The sequence below is a fragment of the Somniosus microcephalus genome, chromosome 1 (assembly GCF_052327205.1).
Source record: "Somniosus microcephalus isolate GS21.2 chromosome 1, FLI_Smic_1.0, whole genome shotgun sequence".
Classification (NCBI taxonomy): Eukaryota; Metazoa; Chordata; class Chondrichthyes; order Squaliformes; family Somniosidae; genus Somniosus; species Somniosus microcephalus.
Genome location: NC_140987.1, coordinates 446,398,244 through 446,412,339, shown reverse-complemented (window position 1 = coordinate 446,412,339; position 14,096 = coordinate 446,398,244). Strand labels below are relative to the sequence as shown.

Below are 14,096 nucleotides of genomic sequence, written 5' to 3'. Positions count from 1 at the left end.
CGGATGAAACGTTAAACAAAGGACCCAGTCTGCCCTCTCAGGTAGATATACAATGAGCAGTGGAGTTCTCCCCGGTGTCCTGGCCAATATTTAACCTTCAACTAGCATCATTAAAAACAGATTATCTGCTCATTATCTCATTGCTGTTTGTGGGAGCTTGCAGTCCGCAAATTGGCTGCTGCATTTCCTACATTACGACAGTGACTATGTACAGCAGGCACCTCAAAGCACTGGAGAGGTACCACCAACGCTGCCTCCGCAAGATCCTGCAAATCCATTGGCAGGATAGGTGCACCAACGTCAGTGTTCTTGCTCAGGCCAACATCCCCAGCATCGAAGCTTTGACCACGCTCAATCAACTCCGATGGACGGGTCACTTTGTCCGCATGCCCGATACGAGACTCCCAAAACAAGCGCTCTACTTGGAGCTCTGGCACGGCAAGAGAGCCCCAGGTGGGCAGAGGAAACGCTTCAAGGACACCCTCAAAGCCTCCTTGAAAAAGTGCAACATCCCCACCGACACCTGGGAATCCCTGGCCCAAGACCGCACAAAGTGGAGGAGAAGCATCCGAGAAGGCGGCGAACACCTCGAGTCTCTTCGCCGGGAGCAAGCGGAAGCCAAGCGCAGGCAGCGCAAGGAGTGCACGTCAACCCACGCACCCCACCCACCCGCCCCTTCAACCACCGTCTGCCCCACCTGTGACAGAGACTGTAGATCCCGCATTGGACTCATCAGTCACCTGCGAACTCATTTTTAATGTGGAAGCAAGTCATCCTCGGTTCCGAGGGACTGCCTAAGAAGAAGAGAAGACAACAGTGACTACACTTCAAAAGTACTTGATCCGTTGTGAAGTGCTTTGGGACGTCCTGAGGAAGTGAAAGGCGCCGTAGCCATAAAAGTTATTTCATTTCTTTTAAATCTAACTTTTTTGGGGGGCCTTTATGAGTGCTTTTGTTCAGCGGGTTGCAATGCCATTCTTGCATTTACCTCACTCTGGTGACCTTACAACCACACGTAATGATTTTCAATGCTCCCGTCAAAAGCATGTGACAGTGGGATCACTTCACATATTGTGCGCTGGCGGTTAGTTGGGAAAGTTGTGTGTATCTTGGTTTACGTCTTGCAAAAACTTCAATCAATAAACTTTTAGGGAAGCTATATTGTGCTCTGCAATCTTAAATGCTGATCATAGTCTGGTATTGACAGGGATTGACTTTGATTTGGAGATCACAGCCAGTTGTCTGGTAACATAATACATTAACCTCAAACGGTTATCCCGGCGAGGAATTTAATCTGAGGTAAATTTGCTGATCAGCAGTAAACATGAATCAATAGAAAGGTTTATAGGAACTATCCCATAACATGCTCATGTAGCATAAGATATGAAATGCTATCAAACTGGGGGATGTTCTACCCTAGGCTGAAGTGTCAGTCTTGGCTCAGTTGGTAGCACTCGCGCCGTTGAGTTACAAGGTCGTGGGTTCGAGTCCCATTCCAGAGACTTGAGCCCCATAAGCTAGGCCCGCACTCCCCAGTGCAGTGCTGAGGGAGTGCTGCGCTCCCGGAGATCCTGTCTTTCCTTTGAGACGTTATAACCGAGGCCCCGTCTGCCTTCTTGGGTTGATGCAAACGCACTGACATAAGAAAACTCACTAAGCACTTGGTTTGAGTGTAAAACAAGGCTTTAATCAACTGTTTCACAACCATGAGATTCTAGTTACATCACTAGTTCCTGGTTGTGGTAAACCACTGTTTGTATTCCACTGTGTACATGCCTGGACATGCCTCGGCTGACTCCTCCCACAAGTCCTAGTATAAAGGTGACTGCTCCCCAGCCCCCTTTGTATTCTGGACCGGTCGACCACTCGAGGCAGACCTTCATTCTTTTGTTAATAAAAGCCTTTAGTTACTCTCTTAACTCTCAGTCTTTTATAAGTAATTGATAGCGCATCACTGGTTACAGAAACATCCTGGGCAAGCTGGGCCCACGCCCGAGTATTTATACTTTCCCTGGACGGCGCCACCAGCTGACCGCCCAGTGTTATCTCATGAGTCATTTCCACATGAATGGCAAGATTCATAACACGCACAACTTGGAAGAAGAGCAGGGGAGTTCTTCAGGCCAATATTTATCCTGAGATCCTAGTTTGAAACCATACTGTTCATTTTTGGGTGGTTTTCTCACATTGCAACAGTGACTGCACTTTAAATGTTTTTCATTGGCTGCAAAGAGCTTTGGGCCGTCCTAAGGCCGTGAAAGGCGCTATACAAATGCAATTTCTTTCTTCTTTCTTTCTTGCGTGTCAGTCATTTTTGTTGTGCACATTATCTGGGATATTCGTAGTAATCAGTTGCTGATTGGTTGCCGTGCTGCGTCACTGGGAATGCACGCGTGAAAACTGACCCGTTTTAGGAGGTTGGGATTTCATTTGTTTCGCCTGAGACTTACTTTCAGTTTGCACGGAATGAGCGAAACGCAACTCTTGTAAAAGACGGACTATTAGGGCCGATTCCCCCTCCAATCAGGCTCAGGCGAGGAGCGCTAGTCAGGAAATCACCCGCTCTCCAGCCCCGATGTTCCATCTCTTTAAATGAATACCTGCAGTAGATCAGGGACTGCAGTCCAGTCCAGACCTCACTCTGAGTGCCACTCTGTGCTGGGAACGTGCAACCAGTCCCGATTGTAGTCAGCTCAAAGGTTTGGTGGCACCTAATGGCATTTGATGCAAACTGATCTTTGGTTTGTAATGACCCACTGGCTTTGATTTAGGTCAATTTATTACAAACACAGGAACAGGAGGCCATTCAGCCCCTCGAACCTGCTCCGTCATTCAATTAGATCATGCCTGATCTGTACCTCAACTCCACTTTCCCACCTTGGTTCCGTCACCCTTAACACCCTTGCCTAACAAAAAATTCTATCAATCTCAGTTTTTAAATGTTCAATTGACCCCCAGCCTCAACAGCTTTTTGGGGGGAAAGATTGCAGATTTCCACTACCCTTTGTTCGATGCCTTCATACTTTTCAGACTGGGAGGCCGCTTGCGGGCATTCGGTCGTCTTCTTGATGACATTAGCTGGCGAGTTCTCGGTGAGCTAACACACACAGGGAGACCGCGTGTAGGTTGTCACAAGCTCATCACTGAGCCAAAAGCAGGGGTCCCTGGCTTCGACCTCCTTCGAAGACAGTGGGCGGCGCTCAACCCAATCCGCACAGGGCACGGACGATGCGGCCACCTCCACAAGTGAAGGATGAGGGATGACCTGAAGTGGGACTGTGGCCATGAGTCCCAGACCATGGAACACGTCACATCCACCTGCCCACTCAGATCTGTTGTGGGAGGCATCTCATTTCTCCACTCGACATCTCAGGAGGCCATCGAATGGAGAGCCAAACTAGACATCCCATAATAAGCTTTCCCCGTCATATGGAACAACAACAACAACAACTACCCTTTGTGTGAAGACGTGCTTCCTGACATCACCCCTGAACAATGATGTAATAAATATTATTATTTGTTTTATTTTTAAGAACTTTTCCTCTCTCCATTCCTCCCTTTCTTGCTTTGCTGTCTCCATATTTTTCCTTAGCTGGGTATCTGCTATGACCTTCTTTCTGGCTGTAGTCAGTAGCTTTATGTATATGAAAGCATTAGCATTGCTTAATTTATTGACTAGCATGAACCTCTTCAACTGAAGTGAATTATTCACTGGTCTATTATGTTTACATGTGTCTCCCAGCAGATTGGCTAATTCTTAACAATCATTTTTCCTTGTCATGTGATGGGAACTGATCTCAGTATCTCTGGTTATGCTTGACTTTCACAAACTCCAGTGCTCTTATGAAGCCAGAACTCCTTCACCTAACTGAGCTTCAATCCAGGAGACAGCCACGCGATTGATCCCTGAGGCCACAGTTGACATTATCAGACAACTCCACATATATTAAGCTTTCCCAGCTACCTCATCCCTTTATCTTTGTTATTTACAGCACTTGCATAACTCTCCTAAAGGACAGACAGATTACTCATAATTTGCTTTGTGCGGATGTCAAGGAGCTCAAAAGAACACAACAAAAAGAAGTAGCATTGTTTGATGTCAAATGAATGAGTATTGACTGTAGTATACTTTCTATAATAAAGGTACTTCACCATTAGACAACTCCATGTATTTTTTTATTAATTCACTGGGTGTGGGCATCACTGGAAAGGCGCACTCATTCCCGGTATGCAGGAACATCGACTTGTGACGATTTTAATTCTGTCACCTATTTCAGTGGATAATGGTGTTGCCTAATTTCTGAATTGTTGCAGCTAGTTAACAAATTATCATAGAGTTCACTGTAAAGAAGGAAGCCATTTTGTGTTCTAAGCTGGTGATGACAAGCCCTCAAAACTGAAGCTGTCTGCTTTCCCTGTCTCTTTCCCTGCCATTTCCTCGTCTACTTTACAAATGCTTACCCCCATTCCCTTTTAAAAACACATTGTAGCTTGGGCCTCAATAGCCACGTTCTAATAGAAAGAAAGACTTGCATTTCTATAGCGCCTTTCACGATCACCGGACGGTCCTAAAGCGCTTTACAGCCAATGAAGTACTTTTGAATAATAGTCACTGTTGTAATGTGGGAAACGCGGCAGCCAATTTGCACACAGCAAGCTCCCACAAACAGCAATGTGATAAATGACCAGATAATCTGCTTTTATTATGTTGGTTGAGGGATAAGTATTGGCCAGGACTCCCACTGCTCTTCCTCAAAATAGTGCCATGGGATCTTTTACATCCGCCTGAGAGAGCGGACGGGGCCTCGGTTTAACATCTCATCCGAAAGACGGCACCTCCGACAGTGCAGCACTCCCTCAGCACCGCACTGGAGTGTCAACCTAGCTTAATGTGCTCAAGTCCTCGGAGAGCCTACAACCTTCTGACTCCGAGGCGAGTGTGCTACCAACTGAGCCACAGCTAACCTGTGTGTAAACATTTCCACGAACTCACCCCTTTGTTCCTCGGGGATAATCCTGAGGCTATGCCCCTGCTTGTTCCATTGTCATGTAACAAAAGTTTGGCAGCTAGTCGTTTCTCGTCATTAGAAATTTGGTGACAGACAAGCTAGAAAGCTTCAGAATAAGTCCCTCCGTGGTGACTTCATGCCAGTATCATTTGGATGATTTGCTAAGTGGTATCTTTGATTTTCATGATGATTTTCCCTGCTGGAAAGATGAAGTGCTTGACTTCCATGAGGTGGTGCTGAATTTTGGATGAGATATTAAACCGAGGCCCCATCTGCCTTCCCAGGTGGATGTAAAAGATCCCGCGGCACTATTTCGAAGAAAAGCAGGGGGAGTTCTCCCTGGTGTCCTGGCCAATATTTATTTCTCAACCAACATCACTAAAACAGTTTATAGGGGCATTATTTCATTGCTGTTTGTGGGAGCTTGCTGTGTGCAAATTGGCTGCCGTATTTCCTACATTACAACAGTGACTACACTTGAAAAGTACTTCATTGGCTGTAAAGTGCTTTGGGACATCCTGAGCTCATGAAAAGCGCTGTATAAATGCAAGACTTTCTTTTTTCTTTCGGGATAGTTTTCTGGGTTTACACTCCTATTGCTTGGCTTTACATGACAGCAATATATAGCAGTAATTTGGGCGCTGGAGATATTATGTCCAACTTGTGGTCAGGATGTTTTGCAATCTATTAAATGTTCTTTTTAGCACGTGCTCCCTCTTTTGGCTCTTTCACCCCCCCCCCCCCCCCCATACCAATTATTTTACACTTATCCAGATTGAACTGCGTCAGACGCCTACTGGCCCAGTTACCTAAAAGATCAAAATCGTTCCGAATCTGGCCGCATTGTTCCCATTGGTTTCACTCCCTGATACTTTTGTATATGCAGGGAGCTTGAAGGTTGTGTTTATTTTATGCTTTCCCCGGTCACTTGCATATCTGTAAACCAGTAAACATCCCGCGATTGACCCCTCGGTACATTGCTTGTAACCTTTTCCCAGCATGAAAAGTTTCCATTCATAGCTATCCTGTTTCAATTTTGAAGTACATTTTCAATCGAGTGCCTTGTTTTACGCTCTTGCCGTCATCATTAATCACTGACGTGGAATCTTGCCAAAACCTTTTGGAAAATCAAGTATATGATAACAACTGCATTTGCCTTATTCCTCGTGTCAACAGTATCTTTGAAAAGCACCAACACACAATTTCACCCCAGCTCTGTTTCAACTGAGCCACACGGACCAGGAGGTCCCATGTTTGGCCTCCTGTCTGTGCTGATGTAGTTGATCTTGGTGGGGGTGGTGATAGAGGTTACTGCTCGTGGCTTACCATCCCTGGCTTTGGGAAAGGGAAAACATTACTCAGGGTTCTCCCTGGTTGCTATCCAATGAACTCCTGATGAGAAGTGTGTGTGTGTGTGTGTGTGTGTGTGTGTCGGGGGAGAACAGGATTGCTCTTGGCTATCGTTGCCCCCCCCCCCCTCACATTCGAAAATTTAGCGACTAGGCTTTGTAGCATAGTGGTTATGCTACTGAACTAGCTAATCTAGGCATAGAACGTAAGTTCGAATCCCACCCTGAGAATTTAAAAACTGTTTTTAAATCTGTATATAAAAAGCTGACATCAGTAAATGTGACCGTGAAGCTGTGGGATTGTTGCAAAAAAAAACAGCTGGTTCACTAATGTGCTTTAAGGAAGGAAACATGCCGTCCTTACCTGGTCTGGGCCTATATGTGACTCCTGACCCACTGCAATGTGATTGACTCTTAGCTGTCCTCTAAAGTGGCCTACCGAGCCATTCAGTTGGGTCACCACCTCCTCAGGGCAACAATGGGCAATAAATACCAACTATGCCAGTGACGCCCACATCCCAAGAATAATTTAAAAACCACATAAAGAAGGGCCACTGGGTTCCCACCAACCACGGGAACCACTGGGTTCCCACCAACCACGGGAAGCATCCCTTTGACGTGAGGCAGCATCCTTAGAAGAGGAGGGAAGCATTTTCCTTTTGAAAAAGCAAAGCATCAGTGGGTGAGTGACATGTGATGTCTCCTTCCTGATGCCATGAGGATTGTCAGTCCATATCTTTTAAGAAAAGAAATCACAGCATCATCAAGGCCTTATGAATGTAATGACGTTATATTAAACCTGCACAATCCAAATGTGACACCCATTTAATGAGGCACTTTAGGTGCCATTAACTAAAGCATGAAGCTTCTCCTAATGTCTACCTGCTGACGTTAGGCAAACATGAAATCGTTAATGTGCCAGATGGTATTAAAAAGTAGGCCCAGGTTATTTTGCCAGGTGCTAATTTTATTTGAATTACATTCTGCAAAATAAAAATTGGTGATTTACTGCTCGCGCTAATCAGATGTTTGAGTAAATGTCTTTTTCTTGTTCTCCTACACAGGTCAGCCTTTCCAACGAGACCAGCTGTGTGGAAGAAATACTCCGGGTTGGTGTTTTTCTTTTATGTCCTAACTCTACCGTAGGGCTTCTGGGAATAACTAGATAAATGTTTGAAACCAAAACAACAACACAATAAAAACAGCAGGGGTCATATAGTGGGTTTTGTTATGGGGAGGGGTGAGGAAGCAGGTTAGTCATCCACTGACAACAGCAACAACTTGCATTTATATAGTGCCTTTAACATAGTGAAATGTCTCCAAGGTGCTGCAAGGAGTGTAATCAAACAAAATTTGACACTGAACACATAAGGAGATATCAGGACAGATGACCAAAAAGCTCGGTCAAAGAGGTCGGTTTTAAGGAGCGTCTTAAAGGAGGAGAGAGAGGTAGCGAGGCGGAGAGGTTTAGGGAGGAGATTCCAGAGCTTACAGCCCAGGCGGCTGAAGGCACAGCCGCCAATGGTTGAGCGATTATAGTCAGGGATGCTCAAGAGGACAGAATTAGAGGAGCGTAAATATCTCGGGGGGTTGTGGAGCTGGAGGAGGTTACAGAGATGGGGCGGTGGGGGGGCGAGGCCATGGAGGGATTTGTAAACAAGGATGAGAATTTTAAAATCACAGCCTCACTCACCATCTCACTGGTGAGAGAAGCAGTGGTGCTGATGGTGGTTGTTAGGACTGACAGATTAATAGGAAAATAGCCCCAAACCCCATAGCTCTCAACATCACAACATTGAAGATATGAAATGCAGGTGAAGGTTCAGACTCTCAGCATTAAAGAATAATGTGATTAACACTGTGTTAATGACATCTAACACATTGGTGCAGTTAGCTTATAGGAGCATAGGAACAGGAGGAGCCCATTGAGCCCCGCGAACCTGTTCCGCCATTCAACGAGATCATGGCCGATCTGTGATCTAACTCCATATACCTGTCTTTGGCCCATATCCCTTAATTCCTTTGGTTAACAGAAATCTATCACATCTCAGATTAAAAATTAACAATTGATCTCGCATCAACTGCCGTTTGCGGAAGAGAGTTCCAAACTTCTACCACCCTTCGTGTGTAGAAGTGTTTCCTAATTTCACTCCTGAAAGGTCTGGCTCTAATTTTTAGACTATGCCCCCTAGTCCTAGAATCTCCAACCAGCGGAAATAGTTTCTCTCTATCTACCCTATCTGTTCCCCTTAATATCTTGAAAACTTCGATCAGATCACCCCTTAACCTCCTAAATTCCAGGGAATACAACCCTAGTTTGTGTAATCTCTCCTCGTAACTTAACCCTTGAAGTCCGGGTATCATTCTGGTAAACCTACGCTGCACTCCCTCCAAGGCCAATATATCCTTCCTAAGGTGTGGTGCCCAGAACTGCTCACAGTGCTCCAGGTGTGGTCTAACCTGGGCTTTGTACAGCTGCAGCATAACTTCTACCCCCTTGTATTCTAGTCCTCTAGATATAAAGGCCAGCATCCCATTAGCCTTTTTGATTATTTTTTTACCATTCCACGACATTTTAATGATCTATGCACAGGGGCCCCAAAGTTTTTTTGGACCTCCACTGCTTTTCGCTTTTCACCATTTAGAAAGTACTCTGGTCTATCCTTTTTAGATCCAAAGTGGATGACCTCACACTTACCTATATTGAAATCCACTTGCCACAGTTTTGCCCATTCACTTAATCTATTAATATCCCTTTGTCATTTTATGTTTTCATAAGAACATAAGAACATAAGAAATAGGAGCAGGAGTAGGCCAATCGGCCCCTCGAGCCTGCTCCGCCATGCAATAAGATCATGGCTGATCTGATCCTAACCGCCAATCTACTATCACAGAACCATCTCCTGAATCTAACAGAAATAGACACATGAAATAGGAGCAGGATCAGGCTACACGGCCCCTGGGCCCGCTCCGCTACCCACAGGGCCATGACCGATCCGAACCTAGACTCATGTCCAAATTCCTGCCCGCTCCCCATAACCCTTTATTCCCTTTACTTCTAGGAAACTGTCTATTTCTGTTTTAAATTTATGTAATGATGTAGCTTCTACAGCTTTTTGGGGCAGCATATTCCATGGACCTACCACCCTCTGAGTGAAGTAGTTCCTCCTCATCTCAGTTTTGAAAGAGCAGCCCCTTATTCTAAGACTATGCCCCCTAGTTCTAGTTTCACCCATCATCGGGAACATCCTCCCCGCATCCACCCGATCCAACCCCTTCACAATCTTGTATGTTTCAATAAGATCGCCTCTCATTCTTCTGAACTCCAATGAGTAGAGTCCCAATCTACTCAACCTCTCCTCATATGTCCATCCCCTCATCCCCGGGATTAACCGAGTGAGCCTTCTTTGTACTGACTCGAGAGCAAGTATGTCTTTTCTTAAGTATGGACACCAAAACTGTATGCAGTATTCCAGGTGCGGTCTCACCAATACCTTGTACAACTGAAGCAATACCTCCCTGTTTTTATATTCTATCCCCCTAGCAATGAAAGCCAACATTCCATTGGCCTTCTTAATCACTTGCTGTACCTGCATACTAACCTTTTGAGTTTCGTGCACCAGGACCCCCAGATCCCTTTGTACTTCAGTACTTTCCAGTTTCTTGCCATTAAGATAATAACTTGCTCTCCGATTTTTCCTGCCAAAGTGCATAACCTCACACTTTCCAGTATTGTATTCCATCTGCCAAATCTCTGCCCACTTACTTTTCATCTACACTGACTACAATGCCACCTATCTTTGTGTCATCGACAAACCTGGATATGTGGCTTTCTAATCCCATCATCTGAGTCATTAATAAGCACAGTGAATCGTTGAGGCCCCAACACAGATCCCTGCGGGACACCACTAGTCACACCTGCCAATTTGAGTACCTGCCCATTATCCCTACTCTCTGTCTCCTGCCGCTCAACCAGCTTCCTAACCAGGTCAATAATTTGCCCTCAATTCCATGAACTTCAACTTTAGCTAAGACTCTTAAGAGGGACTTTATCATATGCCTTCTGGAGGTCCATATAAATAACATCCATAGACATTCCCCTGTCCACTACTTTAGCCACCACTTCAAAAAATTCAATCAGGTTTGTCAGGCATGACCTACCTTTCACAAATCCATGCTGACTCTCTCTGATCAACTTGCAATGCATACTTTTATTTGTTCACTATCAGAGGAAATAAATGGTCATTATTTAATAGATATATCTATATACCCAGGTTTAATATATTGACCAGAATTATATGCAACAACCACAACATGCATTTATATAGCACCTTTAAAGTTGTAAAACGTCCCAAGGCGTTTTGTAGGAGTGTTACCAGCCAAAATTTGTTACTGAGCTACATAAGGCAATATTAGCACAAGTGAGCAGAAGCTTGGTCAAAGAGGTAGGTTTTAAGCAGCGACTTAAAGGAAGAGAAAGAGGCGGAGAGGTTTTGGGAGTGAATTCCAGAGTTTAGGGCCCAGTCAGCTGAAGGCACAGCTGCCAATGGTGGGGGGAAGTAAATCGCGGATGTCCAAGAGGCCAGATTTGAAGGAAGTGCAGAGATATCGGCGGGTTGTAGGGCTAGAGGCGGTTACAGAGCTAGCGAGGAGGCGAGGCCATGGAGTGATTTGAAAACAAGGATGAGAATTTTAAAATCGAGGAGTTGCTGAGCCGTGAGCCACTGTAAGTCAACAATCACGAGGGTGATGGGATACATGTTGTACTACCAAACACAAAGAAATCCTGTAGAAGTAAAATTAAATAACAAAATTGGCAATTTCAAAAAATTAGTAAAATGGACATGCAGATCTTGTCGGGAAATGTATCTGTTATTGTATCATTATACACCTGAACTGTGCCTCAATGTACTTTTGTGATTGTTACTGAGCAAACCATAATCCAGGGAAACTTTATATCAGTAAACTAACTTACCAATTGATATGTACATGGGAAGAAAAAGATAAGTGAGACAACTCCACTCCACGAATGGTGTTGAAATAGCCAAGGATGAAATTTAAGGAGTCTTTGTAATGTTGACAATTAATGTGTCCAATCAACATAGAGCAACAATTAACATGGCAATTGACTGTTTTTAAGATAATAGCAAATGAACCGGGGGGCGGGGGGAGAGGAGGAGTCATTTTTCTACGCAGCGAGTTGTTGTGATCTGGAATGCGCTGCCTGAAAGGGCGGTGGAAGCAGATTCAATAGTAACTTTCAAAAGAGAATCGGCTGTATACTTAAAAAGGAAAAAATATTGCATGGATTGAGGGAAAAAGCAGGGGAGTGAGACTAATTGGATAGCACTTTCAAAGAGCCGGCACAGGCGCGATGGGCCGAATGGCCTCCTTTGTGCGCTATATGATTCTAACTACATTGCTAAAAGCAGCAGAATATAAGGCAGTGGAAGTCCTAATCAAACTGCCAGAGACAGTGCGGAGAAGAGCAACAGGGCTTACCCAAGTGACAAAGATGGGTGTTATGAGGAAAGACTGGAGCGACTGGGCTTTTCTGCCTGGAGAGAGGCTGTCATGAGATGTGATCTTATAGAGAAATGTAAGATAGCTGAGTGACCAAAAAATCTCGATCCAGAATATTACTTTAAATCAAATTAGCAGAGTAGGACAAGAGGACAAACTGTTTCAAGATAAATTTAGGACGGATATCAGGGCTTTCGTGCCGACACAAAGACTGATCAAAGTATGGGATAGACTTCCCGATATGGAAGCTGGAATATCTTTTAGAAACAATTGGATGTTACAATGGGGGGATTTTAGGATGAGTTTAGTTGAGGCTGAATGGCCCTCCTCATCTTTAATTATCTTAATGAGCCGAGAATGTAGATTTCACTTATATCCTGTATTTTGGGGGGAAAATGCAAGAGTGCAATCAAAATTTATACATTTGTTTTTGGCTGCACATCACACAGAAGAATCAAAGATTATTATCTTGAACTGAGCCGCCAATCACAGAGTAATGTGCCTCTGAATATGAGTCATGCTCACAGCTTATAAAGACACAGTTTGTGCACGGTTCATGACTGATTTGCAATCTTTCGCCTGAGTTTGGAATCTCTCATGTCACGAAGCAATAGGGCAAATTAAAATCAACAGGAAATTGAATGGAAGCAGGGAGAGGCTGCTCTAGGAGAGACACAGGCACTTTGCTAAGCAGTACACATCGCAGCCCATGTAGGCTAGGCTGCTAAACACTGCCAACTGTTTTCTGCACTGCCATTTTCTTTCAAAGGCATTCCTTTCCAGTGCTTCTCACACCTATCATCAATTTTGTGATCCTTTTCGCTTTCCTGACACGACATTTCTTGCAGCAGACGTCGAAGGCTCGGCCTGTCAGTGAAGCAATGTCAGTTCAAAATAAAATTCTCGGCAGACAGAAAGAAAGACTAAATGCCAGGCGGTTGTGGCAAGAGGGAATGCAGAAGTGACGGAAAAGCTTCAGTAATAAAAATCCCGCTGTATCTCTGACATCTCCCAGCAATACGGCCTTCAGGCTGCGCACTTGGGGGACGGCATTGCCAGACGATATCAGAAATTCTGTAGGATTTACTAGATAACAGCATCGGTCACTCATCATCACCGTCAGCTCTGGCTTTGAAAATTAAGATTTGTTTTTTCCCCCCCCTCCCATTTTGATTTGTCAGGCAGCGAAATGGCATTGCGGGTTTCAAACCTGCGACTGCTTAACGGGTTTGTGTGAAATTCCTTTCTCCACTATTTTAATGGAGGTGTTAATCTTGTTTGGGTTAATGCTCCGACTAAAATGGCTGGGAGAGGAGTGTGAGACAAACATGTTAAGCATTCGCTTGCCAGTATCCCACAGAGTAATCCCTGTGCCTTTATTTAGTGTCAATCTTCCACTCTCTCAAACTATTGTTCGGATTTCCTTTGTAGCAATTGTCAGTGGAATACAAGTTATTTTCTACCAAACGCTATTTATTTTTAACGTGCTGACACATTGCAGGACGGTTAACCTCATTGGATAATTTTGGAAGCAAGCTACAATTATTGTTTGTCGATCAGAATGATTTAATAAAAAACAGAAAACCTTGTCTCATATCAGTCCAGTGTTGCAGGTTCCGATTTTGAATTGCTTTTGATATTTGTGTCCCTTAAGTATCTCTGAGTACCTTTATTTTAATAGGCAGATGAATTCCCAGCAAACACAATTTGGTTATGGCGAGGCTGTAACAGAATGAGCCATTAGGCTCTGTAAGTACTTTACCAATGAATATTTTTAGGACTGTGCTATTGAGGATTGACAGGGGACTGTGTGAACAGCTGGACTATTACACTCTGCCTCTATAGAGAGAAATTATTGAGACTAGTGAGCGATGGTGCAAGGGATGAAAAATGGGAATGCAGCGATCTCAGAGGAGGACTAGTCACCTTGACTCAGAACCTGGCTGTTTATTATTATTTGGAAAGACTATCGGGAAAGACTGAACAGGCTGGGGCTCTTTTCTCTAGAAAACAGAAGGCTGAGCGGTGACCCGATAGAGGCCTTTAAAACCATGAAGGGACTCAACAGGGTAGATGTAGAGAAAACACTTCCGCTTGTGGGGGCGTCCAAAACAAGGGGCCACAAACATACGATAGTCAATAATAAATCCGAGAAGGAATTAAGGAGAAATGTCTTTACCCAAAGAGTGGTTAGAATGTGGAACTTGCGACCACA

The 14,096-nt window shown here is 44.4% G+C and overlaps 1 protein-coding gene across 5 annotated transcripts in view; it reads left to right on the top strand.

Moving 5' to 3' along the window:
• The window catches only part of aff2 (AF4/FMR2 family, member 2), a 648,034-nt gene that overhangs the window by 357,032 nt on the left and 276,906 nt on the right, over window positions 1-14,096 (top strand). For all 5 annotated transcript variants that reach the window (XM_086001958.1, XM_086001950.1, XM_086001941.1 and 2 more), the window contains one exon: window positions 7,423-7,467. In XM_086001958.1, the coding sequence (XP_085858084.1) occupies window positions 7,423-7,467 (45 nt within the window). The remainder of the gene's footprint in view (window positions 1-7,422; window positions 7,468-14,096) is intronic.